Below are 24,803 nucleotides of genomic sequence, written 5' to 3'. Positions count from 1 at the left end.
TGAAATGTAATGACCGACAGGTTTAAGCAACATTTGATTATAAATAACCAGGAGTTGGTGAGGAAAATGAACTAGTTTAAACCTTTGAATTTTGGTAAGCCTCCTTATGCAAGCTTTAGCAGAGGATACATATCCACCTCTATTTGGCAATGGCATTATTGGTCTACTGCCCACTTTTAGGCTTTTCAACGGAAAACCATAACACAATAATTTTGTTATGGAGAATGAAGGTAATCGGTCTGTATCATTCAAATGAAAAAGAATATTTCGAGTTCTTAAATATCATAATAGAAACATTCAATTCAATCCAAAATTTTGATCGAACCTCGTGGATTCTTGTATGTTTAACTCGTAAAGTTAGAGCATGGTGGGGTTCATGGTGGATTCAACCCCGCCCCTGCTAAAAAGATGGGAACACAGCCTTGAAATCCAAGGTCGTGTCCAAGCAGAAACTATAGTCGACGAGGATTTCAGGGGTATTTTGGCAGATTTCATTTCAAGAACTTGTTTCCGGAGTTCTTATCTCAAAAAGGCAATGAGACTTTTCTCCATACTTAGAAGCATTATCAATCAAGGCTCGCTGAGGAACCCTTTTCGACTGCACAATCTTTCGTTACGTTTCAATGACTTGCTTACGCCTGGCTGTATTATTATTTCTAATTAATTCTTCTCTAAAATTGCAGATTTCATTAACAGGTTTTTTTGCCTAACAGAGCCCTCAGAAAGATCAACAGCTTGGAAAGAGAGAAAGGGACATTAATCTGGGATGCAGTGAAGGCCAAAGGCAATACTTAGTAAGAGGGATCGACTGAAAATGACTTGATGCAGCTATTGCTTAAAGGAGGCTGCAAATGATAAAATGCAGGACAGCTTTCACCAAAGCAATCTATAGTCGATACTTGGAGAAGGTTTATATTTTGCAGGACATGGCACAACAGCTATTTCTGCATCCTGGTGCCTAATGCTTCTTGCTTTGCGTTATGAATGGCAATCTCAAATTCGTATAGAGTTAATTAATTATTGACCAATGGATTGCTGGATGCAAATTCACTGCCTAACTTGAAAACGATATAGCTCCAGGCTCTAATAGGGTTTTAAATAGTTCACTGTCCTGTAGTATTACGATGTATAATGTATTTGACCCTGAGATACATAGATGACTGATAATTCAAGACGCACTGATGCTATTCTTACCAGCAAGATTTGTTGTCAGGGAGGCATCTGAATTAATCCAAATTAGAAACATTAGAATTCCAAATGGTGTATGCATATGGATTCAGATTCTAGGCTTACACAGAAATCCCAGAATCATGGTGTTCAAAAGCTGACACGACAAGTTTAGACCTGAAAGGATTGCTGATGGCATTTCTAAAGCAAGCAACCATACCTGTAAAGGTTGAATCGAACGTTATCATATCTCTAATCACCGGCTATCTCCTGTTTTGGAGCAATTATATGACTTATTCAACCTTACCATGATATGCAAATTCTAATTCCGAAGGCATATCCAAAAGGGGTTAAGAGATTAAGGGATGGCCTAAGTATGTATGCATGTATGGCCTGGTCAAGATAAACACATGTGCTATTGATGTGAATATTTGCTATTCACACATGGAATGCATAAAGTGCCGATATTTTTTATCAATGATTAAAGTACCATTTTCTTATATCCCTTCCCAGTTCAATCTTAGTTTGTTTCTTTAAATGTTCATGTCTATTATTGGAAATTAATAAGGAATTATAAGATAGAAAAGAAAAGGGAAATTCTTATAGTAGCTTAAGGTTTTTCTTTCTTAAAGAATTATGGCAGCTCAAGATTAATATTTTACGGTAGGCACCCTAATAAATAGGTCAGTAACAGTGACATGTATATATAAAAAATAATTAATATAAACAAGTATTAAAATAAAAAGTTAATTCACCTTACCGTTTAAAAGAAATAATGTCAAAATTTAGGAGTATTTACTTAAAAAAAACACACACTACACCGCCAGCTTCGTTGTAAACAGCAACATAATAAACCAAAATAACAAAATTATTTTGGCCACACTTCTCATCTTCTCCCTCCTTTCTGCGCCAAGATCTGATATTATTTTCCTTTTTCTTTTAACATTTCCACTCAAAGGTGCCACTTCTCCTACCTCCACTTCCCTTTTCATTTATTTATTTATTTTTACTATTAATTCATTGCCTCTTCAGATCTGCACGCAAAAAATTAGTACTTCAAAATCGAGTAGATTTTTCTTTTTCTTTTTTCTCCAACATACTTTTTCAATTCGCAGATCCAATCATGGATTTCATGAAGGTTTTTGACCAAACAGTTCGCGAAATGTAAGCTTTCAATTCTCTATATTTCAATTTCTCTCATCAAATTTCCAGTCGTTTTTTTGAGTTTTTGTTTTTTGATTTACAGAAAGAGAGAGGTAAATCTTAAGGTCCTGAAGGTTCCTGAGATCGAACAGAAGGTATTATAAGATTCACTTTTTCTGCTTTTTTTTCTTTGTTTTGTTTCTTTTCTGGTTTTATTGTTTGATAAAATTATCGTTCGAAAAATTGATCAATTAGAGTTAAAGATCTATGCATAACAAGTTGATAAATTAGCCCTAATTTTATTTCATTAATCTTATTTTATATTAGGATATCGTCATGGCGCTATGAATTCTGTCTTCAATTAGTTGCACATTTGCAGCATTACTAATTTAATCTATATTTTAATTTAATTTTGTCGACTATTGCCGTTATTGATACAGGTGTTAGATGCAACTGATGATGCACCTTGGGGTCCTCATGGTACTGCATGTGCGGAAATTGCACAGGCCACTAAGAAATTGTGAGTTCTATATAAATTGCATTATTTTATTCCTTTTCTTATTGTCTCGTTCCAGAATTTTAATTTGTTACAGTAATGTTTTTCTTTCTTTGCTGAAATTATTCTTGTTGTGCACTGTCTATTAGCACTGAATGCCAGATGGTTATGAATGTTCTATGGACAAGACTGGGAGAGACAGGCAAGGACTGGCGTCTTGTTTACAAGGTAAAATTGGAGTAGAACCAACCTTGTAGGGCTGTTAACCTTTTTAATGCCTATATTTAAAATTGTGTAAAATACTTTGGTATCAAGGGATTGCCTGTTATAGAGTATTTGCTGGGTTGTTAACCTTTTTATATGCCTATATTTGAAACTGTGTAAAATACTTTGTTACCAGGCATTGACTGTCATAGAGTATTTGGTGGCACATGGATCTGAGCGTGCAGTTGATGACATAATAGAACATACATTCCAGATATCAGTGAGTATTATCAGCTTATATCTGATTGAAGTTACCTTTCTCATTTCTATCATTCTATGGCATTTAGATTAAGGTCGAATTGTCTCTGACCTTGTATTTTCGTATTTTGTTCCATCGACAAAGTCGCTTACAAGTTTTGAATATGTTGAGCCAAGTGGAAAGGATGTGGGACTTAATGTGAGGAAGAAGGCAGAAAATATTGTGGCACTCTTGAATAATAAGGATAAAATACAAGAAACCAGAAATAAAGCTGCTGCTAACCGTGATAAGTAAGTTTAATTTGTCAGAATCTAATATTATGTGTTTTATTTGAGCAGTTTTGCTGAACTACTTTCGCATGCTGCTATTTCTAGGTATGTTGGTGTTTCATCTTCTGGAATAACTTATAAATCAGGTTCAGCATCATATAGTGGTGGCAGCTTTCAGAGTAGCAGTCGTTATGGAGGCTTTAGTGGTACAAGAGACACCGACAATTTTAGAGACAGTTATAAAGATAAGGATCAGTATGGAGTAGAAAGGTCCGAAAAGGAATCCTATGGGAAGTCGCGTCAAGGGGGTGCTACTGATGATCAAGGGTACACCAAGAAGGGTTCTACACGTGTTGGCAGGTTTGGGTTTACATCACTTCTGTTCTAATCACAATTTTAAACATGCGCACACCTGTGTGTGGACATTTATAAATATATGTATAGATACAGTTGTAGGTGTGAGTAACTGGATAAATGTTAATGTTGTATGTGGTCGAATATGAATATAACTGCCAATTTGGATGTTGTTGATAGTATTGAGCTACATATCTCTTGTGTCATACTTTGTTGTATTTCTTATCTGGTTTAAATGTATTAGTCATTTATAGATCTAGCAATGCTTTTACGTATTTTGGTATTTCATTTCTATTCTTTTTAACATCAAAACTATCCTAGTCCTCTACCACATTCACACTCTCTTGCATGCACATTTTAAATAGGCTTGGCTCTGGATATTATGTTACTTTTTTAATTTGGTGATTTTTTTCCTCTTTCTTCTTCTTCTTTTTTTTCCCTGCAGAAAGGATCAGAATAATATGTCAAAGTCATCATCCAAGACAGATGATTCCTACAAGAAAACTTCAGTTCCTTCTCAACATTCAAGGGCCCCGTCAAGCAATTATAATGATGAATTTGATGATGATGATTTTGATCCCAGGGGAACTTCCAGCTCTAGTAAGTATTCTAAACAATATGCTTCTCAAAAGAAAATGTTTGTGATGTGTTTTCATTTGGTGTATTTTTTGTTTGTTCTATGTATGTAAAACCTGTTTATGACATTATTTCTATGACCTTTTCTTTCATATAGTGATGATCATACTTCCAGATTTGCTTATTGGTTTTAGTTGCTTTTGCATATGCACCAACTCAAATATTGCAAAAAGAAAAGTGCAACAATAAGGTCCATTTTATCAACTTTCTCAAATGGAGAATCTGAAAAATAATGAATTGGAAACAAATCCATCCCAGAGTTAAAGACCAAAGGGACTTTTTTGGGGCCTTAGCAATATTGTATTTGCCGTAGCATTCAAAGATACCATATTTGCTCAAGCAAATCAGAGAACTTTTTGTATGTGCTTGAGCAAATCAGAGAATCTCAACAGTAATGAATTCGAAAAAGTCCACCTCAGGATAAAAGACTAAAGGAACTTTGAGGCCTTTCATGTGGCATGGATATCATATCTGCTGTAGCATTCATGGGAGGAAAAATGAAAGAAGAGATGAACATATATTTTCCTTGATTATGAAGCATTATTTTGAATGCAAAGCTTGGAGGTTGATTTGATTCAAATTCCATTACACTTTACCAGAAAGAAGTGACATGTGATATAATAATGTAGCTTTCATACATTTTATTTACATTGATGATTTTGTGAAATTTCCATGTATCACAACCCTGTGTTTTGTTCTCTGTGCATCAATAGTCATTAGATTTCTGGTTTATCCTTTTTGACAGAGTCAACTGCTGATACCTCCAACCAAGTTGATCTATTTGGACAAGATTTGATTGGCGACCTCATGGATGCACCGACATCTATTCCCACAGAAACATCAGCCATGAATGGCAATTCTTCAGAGGCTGATCTGTTTGCTGATGCAACATTTGTATCAGCACCACCCCAAGTCGAAAAGGCAGCAAGTCCTCAGTCTCAGGTTAGTTACCCTCCTATCCTAATATCCATAATGAAATTAAATTTGGTAATCTAGATCTAGTTTTCAAAGGCCATTTGAAATTGGAGAAAGCTATTATGTCTTTGGACCTGGTTACCATTTTGATGGGATCTTGATTTTGTTTGTTCCATCTATCCTTGGAAAATACATCTGGTCATTACTTCTAGAAGTGAAGAATGCTTTATTGTCATTTTGTTTCGATGGCTTAGTATTTTGTTCCCTCTTTCTCCAGTCTCATAACCTGGTTGATAGCAACCTCTTTCTCTAGATACTTGATCTATTTTGCTCTAGTCCTCGGATAATATAAGGAACTAGGCACTTTTTAAAAATGAAATAAGCAGCTTCCAGATTGAAATCTCAGAATCATACTTGCATGAAATTTAGAATTTATGTATTCTCGGTGGGTGCTAAAGTAATCTTTACCTAATGGTTCTATTATGAGCATTTGTGCAGACTCAGGTCGATCTGTTTGCTTCCCAACCTGCTGTCTCTCTTGCGGTCCCTTCAACAGTTGATTTCTTTTCCACTCCTGATCCAGTTGTGCAACCAGAGACCAATGTTCAAACATCTAATCCAACAAATAATAACATTGTTGATCCATTTGCTACAGTTCCATTGAACAGCTTTGATGGATCTGATCTTTTTGGTGCATTCTCTTCTAGTTCCAATTCAGCATCGGCAGAATCTACACAAAGTCCTATAAATGATGGGAGCCTTGACAATTTAAATGTGAATGCATCAGACATCAAGCCTCCATCAAAGAAAGAGACATTCCAAGTTAAATCTGGAATATGGGCAGATTCACTTAGCCGTGGACTGATTGATCTTAATATATCTGCTCGTAAGTATATCTCTATTTACCACTATGTTTTGCTTACAAAAGTAATACCATATGCATGTTGTATGTGCTATAAATGGCATTCCTAAAATGCAGTCTCCCAGCATTATGAGGGTTGAGAGCCTTCCCCTTGCTTTCTTTGGAAGGACTGAAGGTGACTGTTTCTACAATTCAGATTGTTAAACTTCCAGTCGTTCCAAAGGAGCAAACTGCCATGATTTAGAAGTTACTCATGTTCATGTAGATTTAGAAGTTACAAAAGGTTGTCCCTGGTGTCATTGCTACAAATGATATTCACCTACTGGAATATATTATCCAACTAGACAAATGCCCACACTCTGCAGAATAATTTTAATATCTAAATAAAGTTTGTATATATATAAATGAAAATTAAGTAATAAAGCTCAAGGCAAAATTTTAATTAATATATAATAATGTCTAACCATTAAGTGATCATGTTACTTGGTGAATAAATACTAGGCTTAAATAGAATAAATGTCATCTTAAATGATATTTGTACAAATGGTACTATTAATCGCCAAAATGTCATCTTAAATGATATTTGTATTAATGGTACTATTAATCGCCATACATTGCCATGTTTTTATTGGATTATTTATTCCATGTGGCAAACTTCATGAAAGAGTATGCCTCATGTCAATTCCTCAAGAGTGTCCTGACCAGTTTTGTTAGTGGTAGGAAATAATTCAGTTGTTTTCTTTAACTTGAAGGATAGCTAGTGTCTAGGAGTTAATCCATAGACCTCATGTTTTAGTTTTTGAGATAACCTTGACCAATTTGTTTGCTAGAATCTTATTGACAATAAGTTATTAAGAGGTACGTAGTTGGGTACCTATTAACTGGGTACTGGTACCACTTAATAATCCATTGACAAAGAGTACGTAGTTGCATAATGAAACATTACTGGCAATTTATCTCCACCATATATGATGGTAACTTCAAGTAACATTTTGCATAAGCTGAGATGCCTTAATGCTCTATAATTCCGGAGGGACTTGTTTATTGAAGCTTCAGATACTTATATACTATGGTTCAACTTTCATTCAAAGGGTAGTCAAATGCTTTCATTACAACTGTTTGAACAGATTGTACTTTGCTGATTAATATCAAAGCGGATTTGAATTTATTATTCATCTTGCTCCTGCATGGTTCTTTGACATGCACCATACATGCATTAGTGGTCTTTTCTTCTACCTGTTATGTTATTACTTCTCAGGAGGCATACTAAAATCCTTCATTTAGTCTTCTTCATTAGCAATTCATTTTGTGTAGGATTCGGGAATTAGCACTATGATTCTGATTTACCACTTCTAATGCTGGTCTCTGTGCACATGTATGCTATTGACATCTGTTCTACTTGGTTGTGTTTGCATGTGTAAATTAACATGTCCTTGGAGTAGTTAATTCTATGAGCCAGCTTTTCTCTTGTTGGATGCTGGTTCCGTTTTCATGTTCCAATTGAACACTTTCCTTTTTGGGGTAGAGGTAGAAAAAAAAGAACCCCCCCCCCCCCCCGTGGAAACGTATAAGAAGTTTTCTCCTCGTACGGCTCGAGAAAAATGATTCGAAGTTCTGTATATATCTAGAATTATAGTGTCAAATAGATCCATAAAATCATCAAATCAATTAACTTATGATTTAAGTCCTTTTTCTTCTTTTTTTTTTTCTTTTTTGTTTACCAAAAAAGAAAAAATGCATCTGTACCCTTCTAACTTATTATAATGTATAATGTTAATTTTCAAAAATTTCTAATTTCCATTTTAGAATTAATTTAAATTCTAGAGTTTCTAACTTTTTTTATGACAAATATCAACAATATTTCTATTCCCTCTTCAAATAGAAATATTATCAAATAGGAATATTATCGCAGGTTTTTTATCTCTGCATGCGTGTCCATTAACTTGTATACCACACAGTAGCTTTTGCATGTGCATTGAACACGACTTACTTGAAGGCCTGGTTGCAGCTAAGAAGGTCTCGCTAGTGGATGTTGGTGTCGTGGGTGATCTAACTGTTGGACAAGATGACAGGGACAAGGGGCTTCCAGCTTCATTTTATATGGGTAGAGCCATGGGAACAGGGTCTGGTCTTGGAAGGTCTGGGTTTACACCGCAGGCAACTCAGTCACAGGCAACTCAGTCACAGGCAATCAGTGACGAGGACTTCTTCTCAAGTCTAAGCAGCCAACAACACCAATTCGGTACTTTCCAGAAGTAAATTGTCTTGTTGATTTAGCATTTTGCTCCTGATTAGCTTCTCAATATTCTTTGCCCCATTTGGCACAGATAATTCAAAGCATTGAGCGTTGTGGTGTGTTAAATCCTGTTCATACATCAAAACAACATTATGATTTGATTATATATTATCTACCTATCATGACTGGAGTTTCCTGAAAGACTGCTTATGTTCAATTATTTGCAAAGCAGCGTCCTTGCAAAGTCTCAAGTTTTTCGGTGGCACAGTTGTTTGTAGCAGCAGGGAATTGTAATTTTTGGTTTCTTCTGTTGGAAATGTGAGACAGCTTGCATGTAAACACAGGTGATTGCCATTCACTAGTCCTCCTGCTTCTGAATTAGGGCTAAAGATGACCAAATATATTCTATTTTCTTTTACTTGTTTTCACTTAAATTTTACTCGATGGGCTTGTGCCTTAACAAAAGGCAGAGCACTCATCTAATTATTGGAAATCAGTATTGATGCTCCTATTGTCCTTCTAGAACATTTTAAAGAAGCTTCAGAAAGCCTATCCGGCTCAAGGCCTAGCCTGGTTGGTTTCTGGCAGAGGATTTTCCACCAATATTAACGAAATTCACGACTAGAGTTGAATAAAAAAAATCCATTCTAATAAAGTTTTTCAAAAGCCATGGCCGTCTTAGCAGGCAGAACCCGTTTAAGCTGATGGCTCGGTCAAGAAGAAAAGAAAAATTCAAATCAGAGAGGGACTAAACAAAGAACATCAGAATGCTGTAGGGTAGTAACTGAATATCCTTATGATGCTGTCGTTTACAGTCTTGGTTTTTCAATTCTTAGTTTGCGCCAATTAAGAAAAGCAACCTGAGATTTGATATCTGTATGAGACCATCTATTTAAAAGAGCAAGTATTGTTAATTTCAATTCAGATTTGGGGCAAGAAGCCTCAAGAAAATTTAAGCAGCAGATTCTGTGCCTGGGAACTTGATATTCTTCTGAAGATGCAGTTGGGATGCATGAGAAACGATGTTCCCTAATATATTTCCAGCATCTTCCCCCTGAGGATGGCCTCTGCTTTCCTCACCTGCTTCACTGGTCCAATTATGAATACCTACAAGAAACCTACCAGCATTAGGTACCAGAATGGAATAGATCAACATAATACTTAATAAAATCCTAAACTGCTACTAATTCAAATTCTAGTATTAGGTCCAACACCTCAAGAATTTTTATGATTATATGTTAGATGTTCAACAGATTCCTCATTTATCTGAGTTTGTGGCATAATTATAACGAAAAATAAAACGCTCAGAGTCACCAATTCGACACCAAGTGTGCATAAGCAGATCATATGACTGCTAGGTCTCAGAAAGTTTCATAAGTTGATAAGACTTACCTTGTCAGGTGGACCCTTGGAACCTCCAATAAAAATTTCCGCACTGCACAAATATGACCTTAATGTAAGGAACAATATAACTTACTAGAACAAAACAGAAGGATATGCAGGTGACCGTGAAGCAGGGAGAAATTGAAAGAGGGATCTACTTGCAAGATTCCTTTATTGACAAAATAGAGGCTCCTCGTCTGCCAATAACACGTCCCATCTTTCCAGGAGGAACACCAAGAACTGAGAGGATTTCCTCCTCAGGAGCATTTCCATCTCCTACAAGGTTACCTAGACAGACAAAACACAACTAGTTCAATATTCAGGTAATATTAAACCACTCGGTTGTTCCACATACGAAGAAAAATCAAAAGTAAAGCATTTTCACAAGCCTTAACAACAAAGTCCCAAGACCACAATTAGCTTTGTTATTGAATCATACATATAGTGCTTATGTGTAAAAAATATTTCTCAACAGACACCCTTCTTTTGAAGTCAAATATTGGTCTGTTTTCTGAGATTTAGATTTTTATCCATCATACTCTAATCTTTCATCTCATTTGAAACTTGGACTTAAGAGGGACATATCTTAAGGAAAAAACCCGGAGAACCTCGGGAAGAGAAAGAAGAAAAGGAAAAGGTTCCATTGGTCCAAAAAGGAAAAACACAATAAGAGAAGAAAAATTTAAAGCATGATTATAATTGACAAAGCTCAATAATTTGTCTAACCCATGATTTTTAGAGAGCAAAAGCAGCAAATGAAGAATTAAATACACTACTAGCGTCAGATAAGAGATAGAACCTGGAATAGGTGGGATAGATGGCCAATCAGCATAATTATTGTCATTGGTGCAGAAACATCGACAATACAATGCACTGCGAACTGCTAGATACCAGAGTGATCTCTGATTTAGTTTCTTTATCATCTTATGATAGATGTAAAGAAGAAAGCGAACATCATCTGCAGCTGCCCGAATCATCAATTCAGATAGTGGTCTGTATGTCCAGAAATTAGAATCCTGATGATAACAGACAAGACACAGCATTCATCAGAAATTGTAAACTTAGAAGACACTGCGCCAACAGTAGCTATAGATTTTATCCAAAGTTCATAAAAGACGTTGGTGCTTTGCTTGGAACATGCTTTCTTTGTAAATTGACAGGGTATCTCATTGCTTATTCCTCCCATCAAGATTTATGTGGCAAGGGACTCACTAATTTTCTTCTGTAAGGCTATCGTGGAAGTGAAGTCACTTCACCGAAAAGGTAATATTGGCACATTTGCATTATTCTAAATTATGACAATCTTTCAAACTAAAAAAGGAAAAGTGGTTTTAATAGGAGGGAGAGAAAGAAGAAGATAAACAAATATATCCAAGCTAGTAACTGCTTATTAATATGCTATGGTTTCTTCCATAGGCACATTAACAGTAATTTTTGCAGGTGCCAAGCAGCTTTTGTAAATTTAAGATCAAGAGAAACAAGAATAATTAGACGTTTAGACTAACCTGTCGAAGGAGAAGACGAACCTCTTCCTTCTCCAAATATGATATGCCTACATCCAAATACTCAATTTATAAATCCAAGAAATATGGGGGAAATTATGCAGTATGCACAAATAAAGATTCACTAGTATGTAAGATTAGGCCCAAGTCCAACCAAATTACTTTGTCTAGTCCAAAGCATGAGGATTAAGGGCGTCATACAGTATACAATTTTTCCAGAAAAGGACTATTTTATAAGTCATTGCAGTCAATGGCTAAGAAATATGGAAGGGGAAAGAGAAAGGAACAAAGAGAGAAAACATGGTGAAACATTCAACATACCAAGACTTTAATGTGAAAAAATTTGCCACTATCATTAAAAAAGAAAGAGATGTCCAACTTAATTGAAGAACTAAACCTGCTAAAAAATCCGGGGAACAGAAGAGGCTAATAAAATAAGAAAATAAAAAAGTCTAGTATGAACCTATTTTAGACTATAATTACCTCTCCACCACTCCCAGGAAAGAGAAGAAATGATCAACATAAAATGAAAACCAAACACGGTGTAAGAAACAAAAAGACCTCTGAGAAACCCTTTTTCCACTGTGAGAATCTTGTGCTTGAAATACCACTCAAAATATAGAATCTAAGCCAACAATCTGTTTCAATCAAATTCCAAAGACATTCTGGAATTTCCAGAAGTCCTTTCTATCTTTCCAAACCTCCATTCTGCAGATGGGTGCTGATAGGCACTGATTAGGATCGCAGGACTCAGACAGTAACTTGCATAAGTAGACCATACAAAATCTAGCAATACTTGGGTGACCATGAGTAATAATGAAAACACAATAGCAAACAAGATAACATAGAAAGACTTTGAAGAAATTTGGTAACAATTCAACATAAACCTTTAGTTATCATCAAGTATGTTAAGAAATTAACACAAAGTTACATGTCCTCAAACAAATACAAACGGATACCACGGCATATAAAATACCACAATAGCGTGGATCTGCAAGAAGGCCAACAAAAGATATATAGTCATCTGGCAATTTAGTCCGTCCTTCTTGCTCCTCTATCAGAGAATAGGCAATCTACAGGAAAACAAAATTATAAATATGCATTTACTTCAAATAGCAGCTTTAAATCGAAAATACTCATCGCGAGTGCAGGCGATTCCAGTATACTCCATGGATGATAACGAATAATTTATTAGGTTATGGTTCCTAAAAGATCCAATATACCATGACTACTAAAACCAACCCTTGTTAAAAGAAGATTCTACATAGACTAATGCCAGCATAGAGTCGACCATGCATCAAAAAGGCTGATCAAATTTTAAAAATCAACAACAAAACAGTCAAAAAAATAGAGGATTTTTAGATACACAACCAAAGACTTTTAAAAGGAACTGGATAGCATTTCTGCTTATTGGTTCTTGTAAGTAGCTCACCTGAGTATCAAAAACGTTGTGCAATTTGATGCCAAATTGAAAGTATAATGCCTGCAAAATGACATTGGTATAAACTATAGTAAATATAATAACATATCAAACAAGCTTTTGGGAAAAACTAAAGAAAATTCAAATAGGCCACCTCACTGTCTCGCTTGCAATCATGAATAACTTTTGTGATGTAACTAGATTCCAAAGCAGGCTTACAAGCTTTCAGAAGCATTTCTCCACCCTGGGTAGCATCAACCAAAAATATAGCATCTGGAAATGCAATCTGCAAAAAGAAACACAATTTTCTTATATCAAAAGTCAAAATCTCACTAGACAAACGCACCAGACAGTTATGCCTTGTCTGGGATGAATCTTGTGCAGGAGTTCAATTAACTTAAATTTTAGCCAAAATCATGTCAATTATTTCGGCATGATTTTAATTCTTTCGTAACAGCCTCTGTTCCTTTTTTTTCAAAAAAAAGTTAAAAGAACTGAATCCTAGCAACTATAAGCTTCCCAAACACAATAATTGACTAAATACATTTGGATTGAATTACTACATTCTTAGACTCTCCAAACACCCCTTATTAACAAAATATGGTTTACCTGCATAATACAAAGAGTTCCATGGCGACAAAGGTCAACACCCTCGCAATCAAAACCTATAATCAATTGCTTATCAGGAGTAGGGTTAAGGAATTCAGCCGGCAGTTGGGAAGCATCAGTAACAACATGGATGGGAACCAGTGATAATTGAGCTTCATGATCTAAGGGTTTATTGCCACCTAACAGAACATTATAACAATCATAATGTTGGTCAAAGGAAGGAGAATGAAAGGGTTAATAAAGCTTCGAGGTCATGAGTATATAAGCTTGTACACAGAGCTCATATATAACAGGAAACAACAATTACACAAACACATAGATATTAACTTTACATTTCTGAATATTCATTCATTTGCATTTATACATAATCAAACAGAATAATCGAGACAATTGTATTAACAATTTATAATTGGAGAGGAAACAAATCAGAAAATCACGAAATAAGAGCGCATGAAAATTACAAAATTAATACGTTTTGAAGCTTATAATCGAAAGAGATTCTATTTAATAATTGTAACTCATGAGAAACAAAGAAAAATTAAAAGAAAGGGTAGAAAATCATGGAATGAGCTTATAACGGAAACAGATTCTATTTAATAATCTATAGAAAACATGAAATAGTAAAGCATAGAATTAATCGAAATTATAATCTACAATTGAAAGTAATCGGAACAGAAACTATTAGATAATCAGTAATGACAGAGAGAAAAATAAAAACCAAATAATCGTGAAATGAGAGCGGATAGAATTAAAAAAAAATTAGTTAGGTTTTTTCAATGCGATAATAGAAAGAATGAAGAAATGTTGAAATACCGGAGTCTGAAGGGAGAGGAATGTGTGTCTGATGAGAAGAAGAAGAAGCAGCCATGTGATCCAACCATCCAAGCTTTTCTAGGATTTCTCTTCTTTTTCTTCTTCTTCTTTCTAACCTTTTCTTCTTCTTCTTTCTCTTATAAGCTTGGCGATTTTAATAATTATTAGGTCTCGATTATTGGATTATATCTTTCTTTTTAGGATTGTTTTTGAGAAAATCATTGAAGAAAAAAAATGGGAAAAAAATTTCAGAAAAAAGAAAAAAGCATGTTATTCTTGTGTAAAAGTTCAATTAAGAAAATGGAACTAATTTCTTCAATCAATTCTTTTTGCAATTTCCTATAAATTGTTATTAATTTTATATTTTTCTGCTACACATAGATAAAGGTTAATATCAATAATTTAATATTTAGATGTTTATAACTATTTAATAATTAGACAATTAAATTTTGAATCATTATTCGTAAATATATATATGTAATACAATATGAAATCTTTTAGATAAGTGGAATTATAATTTAATATATAAAATCTTCTATTTTAATATATATATTATATTTTTTTGACACATAATTTAATTTATATATTTTATTATTTATTAATTTATAATTAATAAATTATATTTAAATTAAAAAATAATTTTTATTTTTAAAAAATATTTTAATTATATTTTTAATATTATCGTATTGACTAATAATTTAGGATTCTAAAATAGATTAATTTTTAATCTAGAAAGATAATATATTAATTATATTTATAGTACTAATTTATATAATCTTAAAACTTAATTAATAAAAAGTTTAAAATTAATTTCTTATATTAAATAAATAATTTTTCAAATTAATAAAATTCTAAAATATTAAAAATTAATTTATTATTACTTTTAAAGTATTAAAATAATTATAAAATGTTATAAAATTCATTAGACATAATTTATATTATTATTTATAATAAAAATAATCTCAACAACTTTATAACGTAAGATATATAACTAATTAATTATATGATTCATGTTTAATAACACTTAATTTCTATATAAATTTTTAAGTGTCAAAAGTGCTTAAATTTTACCATTATTTATTTTTAGAGTTTAAATTTAAGGCTTAAATATTTACCCTGTTCGCCCAAGTTTATCTACAAATTTTCGAGTTTGGATATATATCTTTTATTTTAGATAATTTAAATTTAAATTTAAAAAATTTGATTATTTCTTAAACAAATTTAAAATATTATTTTTTTTTAAAACCATCCAACAAATCTTATATTACCAAAAATTTATAAGGTAAATATTTTTATTTTTTATAATAATTCGAGTTTAACAATTTTGGACATTATATATAATCACCGAGCCGAGATCTACTATACTGGAAAAATTTAAATCTGACCAAATCCAAAAAATTTTATAATATTGGCGTGATTTGGTTTGAGGAACGGATCCTGATGTAATATATCTTTGTAATGAAAATATAGCGAAAAAATGAGGTGGATTTTGATAGTTATAAGAATCATATTTATTAAATAATTATAAAAATTAGATTTAATTACTATAGATTTTATTAACATTGACAATAAATTATTAATTTATTACAAAAAATTAATAGTTACTATTTTTATCAGTCATTGTCAGATGAAATCCAATAAAAATGAATATTTGTAAAATTTTTTTAAAGCTAAATATAAACATATTTAAATGAAAATAAACTATTATTTTATCATGAAAAATATAAAGGAAAGAACAAACCCGAGTCTCCCGTTCTAATTCCATAGAACTCCAACGCCAAACTAAGGAAGTGATAGTAAATACTAATTATATACTGATAAAGTGTTTTTTTTTTTTTTGGTTTTGTTTTGCTTTTCCTTTTTATTTTAAAATGCAATTTTTGCTTTAAAAAATCTCACAGAATCTTCAAAAATATTTCCTGGCACATAAAGGGGGTTAAACTATATATCACTTTACACATGTCAGTCATATAGTGAAAGTGGATAACATGCGGATCGCAATTTGTTTTCTTACTTAATATGCATGGATTATTTATAAATACAATTTTATATGTAACATTCCAAGAAGATTTAGTTACATAATATTTATGTCATAATAAATTTGACATTTATGAGTAATTCTGATTGATAGTGTAATTTCGAATCTAATAAACAAATTCCAGATTCCTCAAATCTAAAAACATTCAAATTTTATCTTAATGATTATACAAACTAGTTTGCGTAAAATTAGAAATACAAAAATAACTTATTTTCATTGATCGGATATTAATTATATAAAAAGTCTCTCTCACTTTATTTAAAAAAGAAAAAAGAAATCCTTTATGTACTCTGTGATGCTTTAGCAGTACGGGAAAGACAAAGAGATGACCCTAATCCTAATCCATTAGATATTAATTAATTGTTTTATTTTGGCTAACCTACCAAGATTTGAATCAACAATGACTAAATTAACTAATTACCAAAAACTAGCAAACAAGAAATGTTAAAAAGAAAATAAAAGTTGACATTAAAATTTTGCCAAAAGCCAGATCAGATTGATGATTGTTAAATCACAAAAGAGCGTTTCTAGTTCTATCCGAAGGGTCCCACCACCAAAGCACTTTTCTGCCCCTTTCCCTTTTCAACGAGGCGATTATCTTCTTCTTCTTCTTCGTAGGAAGACCTAATCGCTAATTGTTTTGTTTCTTTTTTCTAATTGTTCAATCTTTTAGATTTCTTTACCCTTTTCATCCTGATTTACTCTTTGCCTCACTAATTTCTCCTTCAAGGCCTTTTCCCCTTTTCTAGTTTGCTAAAGAGGAACCGACTTTTAGCATCTGGGTCTCTCAGTCTTTCAGTCTTTCTGGTTTTTTCGAGTTTTCACCTTTTTTCGGTACTTAAAGATTTAGTCACATTAGTAAAAAGTGAGTGGGTTTTGATTATTTGGTGGTTTAAAAAAAATCTTACTTATGCTTGTTTGTTTCGATTTGAATTGAGGTGCTGATGAGTTTTTGAGGAAGAGCAGCTGATTTTGGCATTTGGGTTTTAAAGATATTCAGTTTCTGCAGCTGGGTTTTAGCAAATATTAGTTTTCTGTTTGTGTTTTTGAAGTGAAATCATGGCTTCATTTAGTGAACCAAATGGGTAATCGAGTTTAAGGTTTTGGGTTCGTATTGAGTTGATTAAGAGAGAGAGAGAGAGAGAGAGAGAGAGAGAGAGAGAGAGAGATGCAAGAGAAAATGAAGAGAGGGAAGGATGATGAAAAGATGATGGGGCCTATGTTCCCTAGGCTTCATGTGAATGATACAGATAAAGGAGGGCCAAGAGCTCCACCGAGGAATAAGATGGCCCTTTACGAGCAGCTTAGTATTCCTTCTCAGAGGTTTAATAATCATGGCGCTTTGCTTCATAATCCAAGTAAAGCTACCAACTTGGTTCCTGCAGCATCCTCCAGCCAGGTAGCTATGAAGTTGATACATAATGTTTATTACGTAAATTTTGTGACGGATATTTCTTTATACCTAGTTTTTTTTTTTCTTCAGTTACTAAGGCAAGTTTCTAGCATTGAACTACTTCCTTTGGGATTTACACTTATAAGTGCTTCTAGTAGCATTTTGGTATCAGTTTGATGCTATAGTTGGCTATGCTCTTTTCTGTAACGTTGGAAGTCATGTAATCTCCATTTTTATCTTGTTATATATAAATTTATCTTGTTATATATAAATTACTCGCGCAATGTCTTTTCCAAAAATTGCTTGTTTGGGGACAAGGAGTGGTGACGAAAATAGAGATCGTCTAGGGAGGAAAGTCTTAGATACAGTTGTTCTACTTTTAGTTCAAGTCATCTTAACTACATATCATAGTCAACATGAGAAGGCAACGCTGGTTTTAGGCTTTATTTATTTTGGGGATGTTGAGGAGTGTGTTGAGCAACAGATAAATTGTAATCTTAAGTTCTAATTTTTGTACTATTGGGGTAGGAATATTAACCTTTTTGCAATTATGTTCTCTATATCGGGGTTGATATTTGCTTCTTCTTCATCTTTGGATGTGTGTGGCTGGCATAGACAGCTTATTTGCTCCTTGCGTGCATATGTGCTCGCATAAACAGGAATAATGTATTTATTAATTCTGATATCAATGAGCAATTAATATGCAGGGGAGTGGCTATGAGCGCAATTTGCACCTCCCGCTTCATGTTCCTCCTTCTACACACTCTCATCTGGATGAGAAGCTCCATTCTCGCCAACCTGATGGAGGAAACTCAAATGCTGCATCAGCTCAAATTGAGCAGAGGAAAAAGAAAGGAGATGAAGATGATTTCAGAGTACCTGTATTTCTTCACTCTGGGATGGGACAATCTCTTGGTAAAACTCAGAGTGGCATTGATATGGAAAATTCCACCAGTTTTGGCCAGAATTATTTGGGTCACTCAACAAGATTACGGGATGCTGGTGACAAGGATCAAAAAAATAATATCTCTAGAGGTCCCAACTTGAGACAGGATGCAAGAAACCAGAGTAAGGAGAACCTAGAGGCGTGTGTCTCAAGTAGGGGTCATTCAGTAAGATCTTTTACAAGTTCACCAAGTAAGGAACTGATGATAGTAAGGCCTGAGGATGCATCCCCAAGTCAACAAAATTTAGATGACCCTGTTGCTAGTTCTAGTAGTTTGTGTGAAAATGATGTCTGTTTGCAACAAGAGGCTTCTGCTGCTCTGTTACAGCAAAATGACAGTGGCCATGATGAAGGTGTTCCTGAGTTGACAAGGGAATTAGAGAAAGGAAATGGTCCCCAGCCAATGAGTGACTCTCATTCGACAGAGGATCTTAATAGTCCCAACGAGCCTGAAATTGATAGTGAACACCATGGAGACAGGAGTTATATGTCAGTACAATTTGGAAATGGAGATAAAAGTGATGATGTATCTGAGATATCAATGCTGGATTCTGTATCAGCACTAGATGTTTCTCCTGATGATGTTGTAGGAATAATTGGTCAAAAGCATTTCTGGAAAGCAAGAAGGGCAATTGTCAGGTAAGTCTTAGTAATATCACTGCATATATAAAATCAAATTTTATGATAATACAGCATGTGATTATTATTCCGATTGTAGCAACTGATAGACACTCTTATTAATGAAGGACAATGTTAAGCTGTTTAGGTTCATAACTCTTCATTGTGCTGTTGACCATGATTTTATCTGGGAAGAAAAAGAGGATCCTTGAAAACCTCAGCCTGCATAAACTTACATGATTTTTGCGGGTTATACATTTTCCTTTTAATCAATTTCGTATTTATGGTGGAATATGACTGAAAATTAAAATTGTTGGAAGAAAACAACGGAATATTCTATTTTCACAATCAATATTAAGGATATTGATTTGATGCTAGTATTCTTCCATTCATGCATTCTAATTCTTGATACTGTTCTGCAACACTCTCTTTTCCCCACTTTTAACTTTTATTTTGGTTTCTTATGTGTTTGCCTATAATATATTTGAGGGAATTTTGGCTTTTTACCGTGTCTGTTTATTTGGATTTGAGAAACTAGAAAATTTCTTCCCTGGGAAAGGGAATTTGATAAGTGGTATGTAGGAAGCTTCTTCATTTTGCTGTTCCTGGGATTAGTTTGCTTTACCTACTTTAGATTGTTGAGATACGATATTGGGATGCTAACTTTAGGAATATGGAATGATTGACTGTTTTGGACGGAGGAATCTGGCAGTTGTGTAATCAAAGGGCCCTCGATGGCAAATGGTGGATCATTTTACAGTAGGGAGATGGAAAGTATTAATCAAGGTACTTTTTTCAAGGTGCCCGCGAGACAGTGGATCATTTCATTGTTCTTTTGCATCTTGCTTTTGGTTATATTCCTGTCTCGATTTGGCGGTGCTTTCTTTTTCCTGCTACGATTCAAGATTTTTCCCATCTGTGGCAGTCGAGGGCTTGAAGCAAGGAGGCAACAACTGGTGGAGGATAGTTCCAGGAATGGTCCATTGGGTGAGTAATGGATGAACCAGAGGGTAGTTGACAATATGAACTGGTGGTGGGTATATGGCAAATATACTTTGTCTTACAGTCTCTTGGTGCTCTAACTTGGATTCTATGGGGCTAGGCTTCATACTATTTGCACCCACCTTTTATCCTGTGATTTTTTCTCTATACACAGCTTCCACACTTAAATATTTATAATTGTTGCTAATTAAATCAACAATATAGGTTAGACACAGAGTTGTATATGTTCATGTTGCACCCGAGTATCCTTCTCTTGCATGTAGCTTCCTACTTGATTCAGTTGTGTTCAAGATTGTTTTCTGCATACACGAATGGGTCCTATTAATTTCACAGTTATGGGTGGTATCTAATGCTTTATTTGCACCACATGTGCTTATTTTGGGTTACAAATTTTTTATTCAGTGCTAGAAGCATTGAGCATTTACTTCTCACAAAAGATTTGCACTACAGAATGGCTATGTGTTACTAGTTTCCTTGATGGGAAACTTGCCAAAGCCTTATAATGCTTCCAGAGTTATTTCGTTTTACCTTCTATTTGATTTGTATCCCCTGCGATGTTAGCTTTGTTAGTATAATAATCATCACCATAAATTCTTAATTGCAGAGCGTGAAGTTGAAAATGGCTTTAAGTTAGATAAATGGGCACACTTGATGTGTCCTGTGCAACTTAAACCTTCTACTTGTGATCTACCTGCAATATAGAAAGTGGTGCAATATTCTTATCCAAGAATAGTATGTAAAATGCATTTAGCTATAAGATTTCTTAATGATTTTCACAAAATGACTTCACATAGTGAGTATTAACATATCATATGGAAGTGGTACCGACAGAACCATTTGTATAGCACTAAAATTCTGCTTGTAGAGGTTTTCTTAAGAATAATTCCATGTTGTTGAGCTGATACTATATTCCCATTTATATGCTTGTGATTCTTTTGTCAAACTTCTGTGGTTTATGTTCTTGATCTTATTCTTGTTACCCTTTACAGTCAACAGAGACTGTTTGCAGTGCAAGTGTTTGAGTTGCATAGATTGATAAAGGTAACATTTTGTTATAACCTATAAACTGGCTTCTAGTCCTGGTACTGTATTCAGTGAACATTTTCGTGCTCGTTTAAGAAAAAGAAAATATCTTAAGTTTTACCTTTTTGCAGGTTCAACGACTTATTGCTGGATCTCCACATCTTTTACTTGAAGAAAGTACTTATTTGGGAAAACCTTCTATGAAGGTCTCACCTGCAAAGAAACCTCCATCGGAAAATGTTGTGACACCACCAGTGCATGTTAGTAAGCGCAAATATGATCCTGAGAAACTAAATCACAACATGGAATATTCTGCCGAGAATGCAGTTGGGAAGTTTTCTTCTGTCAAAAATGGCAGTCAGCCTTCTAATTGCGGGCCTTATACAGGGAACCCAAAACCAGTTCCTGTGGCTGCTGATAGCAAAATGGCCCCTTGGTGTTTCCAGCATTCACTCGGGCATCAGTGGTTAGTTCCTGTGATGTCTCCGTCAGAAGGACTTGTATACAAGCCATACGCCGCACCAGGATTTATGGGATCAGTCTGTGGAGGATGCAGGCCTTTTGGTCCAAGTCCTGTGACTGGTAATTTTATGGATCCGACCTATGGGGTTCCAGCTTCTCATCATCCCCATCAAGGAACCATGCCCATGCCAGGTGTTCCTGCGCTTGGTCATGGTTACTTTCCTCCATATGGCATGCCGATCATGAGCTCAACCATGCCAGGTTCAGCAGTGGAACAAATGAATTACTATGGTCAAGCTGGTCAGTTATCGGGAGGAGGAGCAAACATTGTTGTGCAACATCCAAGCTTACAACTGCAGAAGAGTGGATCCATTCCACGAGTTAACAAGCCTCGGGCTTCTAAAGACACTGAGCTACGGGGAAGTACAGCAAGCAGTCCCAGTGAGAGAGTGCAAGGAGCTGGGAATGCTCAAGCTGCTGAAACAAGAGATCCACTTCCACTGTTCCCAACGGCTCCTATTGCTTTGGAAGGAGCCACTCAGCCTCAACTTACCAACCAGCCAAGAGGAGTGATCAAAGTTGTGCCTCACAACCGTAGATCTGCTACTGAGTCAGCAGCTCGGATTTTCCAATCTATCCAAGAAGAGAGAAAACAAAATGATACTATTTAGTTTATTCAAAGGTCGGACAATGCCAAGAACTCTCTCCCCTATGGCCTTTCTAACTTATATGGTGTTTTGGCTTTCTAACTGTACCTTGTTTGGGTATATGATATATTGCACTTTTCTTTTGCCCTTTTTTTTTGGTTGACCTGAATATACAGGCTATTCATATGTAGATACAGCAACTGAAGAACTACAGCAGAACAGTGTAACATTTATGTGTTGGCTTCCATACCATTATGTATACCGTGTTAACTCAGATCTTTATAGAGGTATTATTGCTCTTCAAATGGGAGGGTAGATTTTGCACTGATTACCTGCTGTTTCGTTACTCTCTCTCTCTCTCTCTCTCTCTCTCTCTCTCTTATGTGACTGTTTATCTATTCTTTTTCTTCTGGAAGATGCAACAAAAGAGTGCGAGAATATTGGTTTAGTGAGTATCAGCATTTCTAGCTTTACAGAGGGAAAGGGATAATTAGTTAGGGAAAAATCGCACGCAATTGAAACTATAGGTGCATGCACTTGAAACCTTTTGTATTACAAAATACCACAAAAAAAAAAAAAAAAAAAAGGTAAAAAAACTGAAATGAACTTCGAGACACTAAACTCTCTTTCAAGAGCATATGGGATTCCTGCCAGTGCCAGGCCCTCCATAATAGAACTCAGGATCTTCAATGTAAGCTCCTACATATAATGTTCTATAGAAGTCGTACTCATCTGCGCAAGTGTAAACAAACTCTGGAAACTTTCAAGGTTAAAGAATTTTCACGACTTCGTACTCTTCAGAGTTCCTGAATAGCCAAATCTACCATCAGGATACTGTCCATTGCCCATAGCTGTTCGAGTATGTGGTGGACACCCTAACTTTAAGCTGTACACTTCACCTCCCCACTCAGCACCTTGTGCATTACCATGTAACAGAGTAAATAAGTGTGGTGGCCAGTAACCAACCAAGTTGATTTTGTCTCCATATTGCACCCACCAGTTGCTTGTGGCTGGATCCTGAGATCACAATATATTCACGATTTTTATTTTAGAAAAAGAACAATCAAAATATATAAGAACAAAGAAACAAGCCTGGAATTTATTTCTGAATTCTGGAGGTTCCAAATATGTATCTTGCCCTTATCAGCAGAGGGAGAGTTACTAAAAGGGAAGAACTGCGTGACACTAAGGCTGAAGGATAATATTTAGAAACAAGAGTTAGTAAAGCTTAAGCTCTGTCTACTCTGACCTTAAAGATATAAAGGATTATTTGATATGGGAGCTCAAAAGGGACTGCAAGAGGATAAATTGTAGCACCAAGAGCAACTTCACTGCTGGTTTGAACAAAACCAGGACAGGTGATATCGAAGCAACCCGTTTTCTTTGATGCGTCAGCCTAATGAACAAAAGAAGAATTAACATAACGAATTAACCTTGTAGTGATATTTCTCGATGCAAATTCTAACAAGAATAATTTCTCATAAAACTTCAACATATTTAGAGAGTTTGAACACAACAAGATATACAAATACTAACAGGAACTTACAGTATAATATACGAATAACCGAGTTTGTCTGTCCCCGTAGACACTTGGATTTACCTGAGACGTTAAAAAGATTATGCAGGACAGTATGCTTTAGTATGGAGAAACAAATTCAAGTTTCCTGTATAAATAAGAAGAGTTATGAATTGATAGTTTTTCTCGTAAAATTTCTAAGTAATTTTCTCAAGTCTTATTTTTCAACTATGCCAAATAATATCGTTACAACATCAAATAATCTCTTAAGCAAACTCACTTCAATTTTATCATTATTTTGCCATTTTTGGATTAATCTGAATAAGTTGAAGAGAGAAAATATATAAGACGTTCTGCAATTTCATGAAGAACTCAAGTGTTAGTGCTAACCCCCAATCCAGCTTCAAAACTATTGTAAGGGCCACTCTTCATACTAATTTGAGAAGTAGTATACTCATCATCAGATTCAACAAACGGATAGTATTGCCATCTGATACACAAAACATAGATAAGAAATTCTGTTTTACCAAATGTTACACAGTAGTTTGGACCATTTGTACAAAAGGAAGAACCAAGTCAGATACACAACGATTGATTCGGTTGTCTGAGGTTTAAGGTTTCTTTGCCAAGCTCTGTAAAGAAACTAGGCTTTTTCCTTCCATAATTTTCAACTAGATTTGCTTGCAGCAATTCTTGAAAAGACCGAGTAGAAAGAAAGATTACTTCATAAAGAGAATACAGAGAGTTTGGCTCCTTGTAATTTTTATCTGTGATTTTCACCGTGTATTTGACTGTGCGTCATTTTTCCTTTTTGTTGCTTAGTGCTGCAATAACCACAGCACAACTGCCACTGCTCAGATAATCAATTACTCACGTAATTAACTTTTTGC

The 24,803-nt window shown here is 34.6% G+C and overlaps 3 protein-coding genes and 1 pseudogene across 5 annotated transcripts in view; 2 read left to right on the top strand and 2 right to left on the bottom strand.

The window, feature by feature from the left end:
- LOC8275633 (protein EARLY FLOWERING 3) overlaps positions 1 to 22,728 on the top strand; it is a 30,762-nt gene extending 8,034 nt beyond the window's left edge. Inside the window, exons 1-5 of one of the 2 annotated variants that reach the window (XM_002516434.4) lie at positions 2,416 to 2,423; positions 17,435 to 17,705; positions 18,407 to 19,284; positions 21,255 to 21,306; positions 21,420 to 22,728. In XM_002516434.4, the coding sequence (XP_002516480.1) occupies positions 17,475 to 17,705; positions 18,407 to 19,284; positions 21,255 to 21,306; positions 21,420 to 22,421 (2,163 nt within the window). In that variant the 5' untranslated portion in view covers positions 2,416 to 2,423; positions 17,435 to 17,474 and the 3' untranslated portion in view covers positions 22,422 to 22,728. Of the gene's footprint in view, positions 1 to 2,415; positions 2,424 to 17,434; positions 17,706 to 18,406; positions 19,285 to 21,254; positions 21,307 to 21,419 lie in introns of those variants that run through there. The other variant, XM_048371657.1, reaches the window with a different exon arrangement.
- Positions 1,974 to 8,959, top strand: LOC8275635 (clathrin interactor EPSIN 1). Of its 2 annotated transcripts, XM_048371658.1 has the most exons (13): positions 1,974 to 2,125; positions 2,283 to 2,331; positions 2,414 to 2,465; positions 2,751 to 2,830; positions 2,956 to 3,034; positions 3,207 to 3,290; positions 3,414 to 3,559; positions 3,644 to 3,898; positions 4,338 to 4,492; positions 5,274 to 5,470; positions 5,942 to 6,329; positions 8,314 to 8,547; positions 8,633 to 8,959. In XM_048371658.1, exons 2-13 carry the CDS (start codon positions 2,291 to 2,293, stop codon positions 8,647 to 8,649), a joined length of 1,728 nt encoding a protein of 575 aa, XP_048227615.1. In that variant the 5' UTR covers positions 1,974 to 2,125; positions 2,283 to 2,290; the 3' UTR covers positions 8,650 to 8,959. The 2 variants fall into 2 exon arrangements, with proteins under 2 accessions (XP_048227615.1, XP_015573121.2); XM_015717635.3 differs by having other exon boundaries at positions 1,975 to 2,125; positions 8,314 to 8,959.
- LOC8275634 (egalitarian protein homolog) lies at positions 9,291 to 14,521 on the bottom strand. The gene is made up of 10 exons (XM_002516435.2): positions 14,269 to 14,521; positions 13,456 to 13,634; positions 13,001 to 13,132; positions 12,859 to 12,909; positions 12,403 to 12,499; positions 11,430 to 11,476; positions 10,724 to 10,940; positions 10,083 to 10,212; positions 9,934 to 9,976; positions 9,291 to 9,648 (listed from the first exon to the last, which is right to left on the bottom strand). Exons 1-10 carry the CDS (start codon positions 14,321 to 14,323, stop codon positions 9,571 to 9,573), a joined length of 1,029 nt encoding a protein of 342 aa, XP_002516481.1. The 5' UTR covers positions 14,324 to 14,521; the 3' UTR covers positions 9,291 to 9,570.
- A 181-nt stretch (positions 22,729 to 22,909) lies between the features above and the next one.
- LOC8275632 lies at positions 22,910 to 24,711 on the bottom strand (annotated as a pseudogene).
- Between the last annotated feature and the right edge of the window lie 92 nt (positions 24,712 to 24,803).

The sequence above is a fragment of the Ricinus communis genome, chromosome 3 (assembly GCF_019578655.1).
Source record: "Ricinus communis isolate WT05 ecotype wild-type chromosome 3, ASM1957865v1, whole genome shotgun sequence".
NCBI classification, from domain to species: Eukaryota; Viridiplantae; Streptophyta; class Magnoliopsida; order Malpighiales; family Euphorbiaceae; genus Ricinus; species Ricinus communis.
Note: the sequence above shows the minus strand (reverse complement) of the source record. Positions and strands in the feature narration are given on the sequence as shown.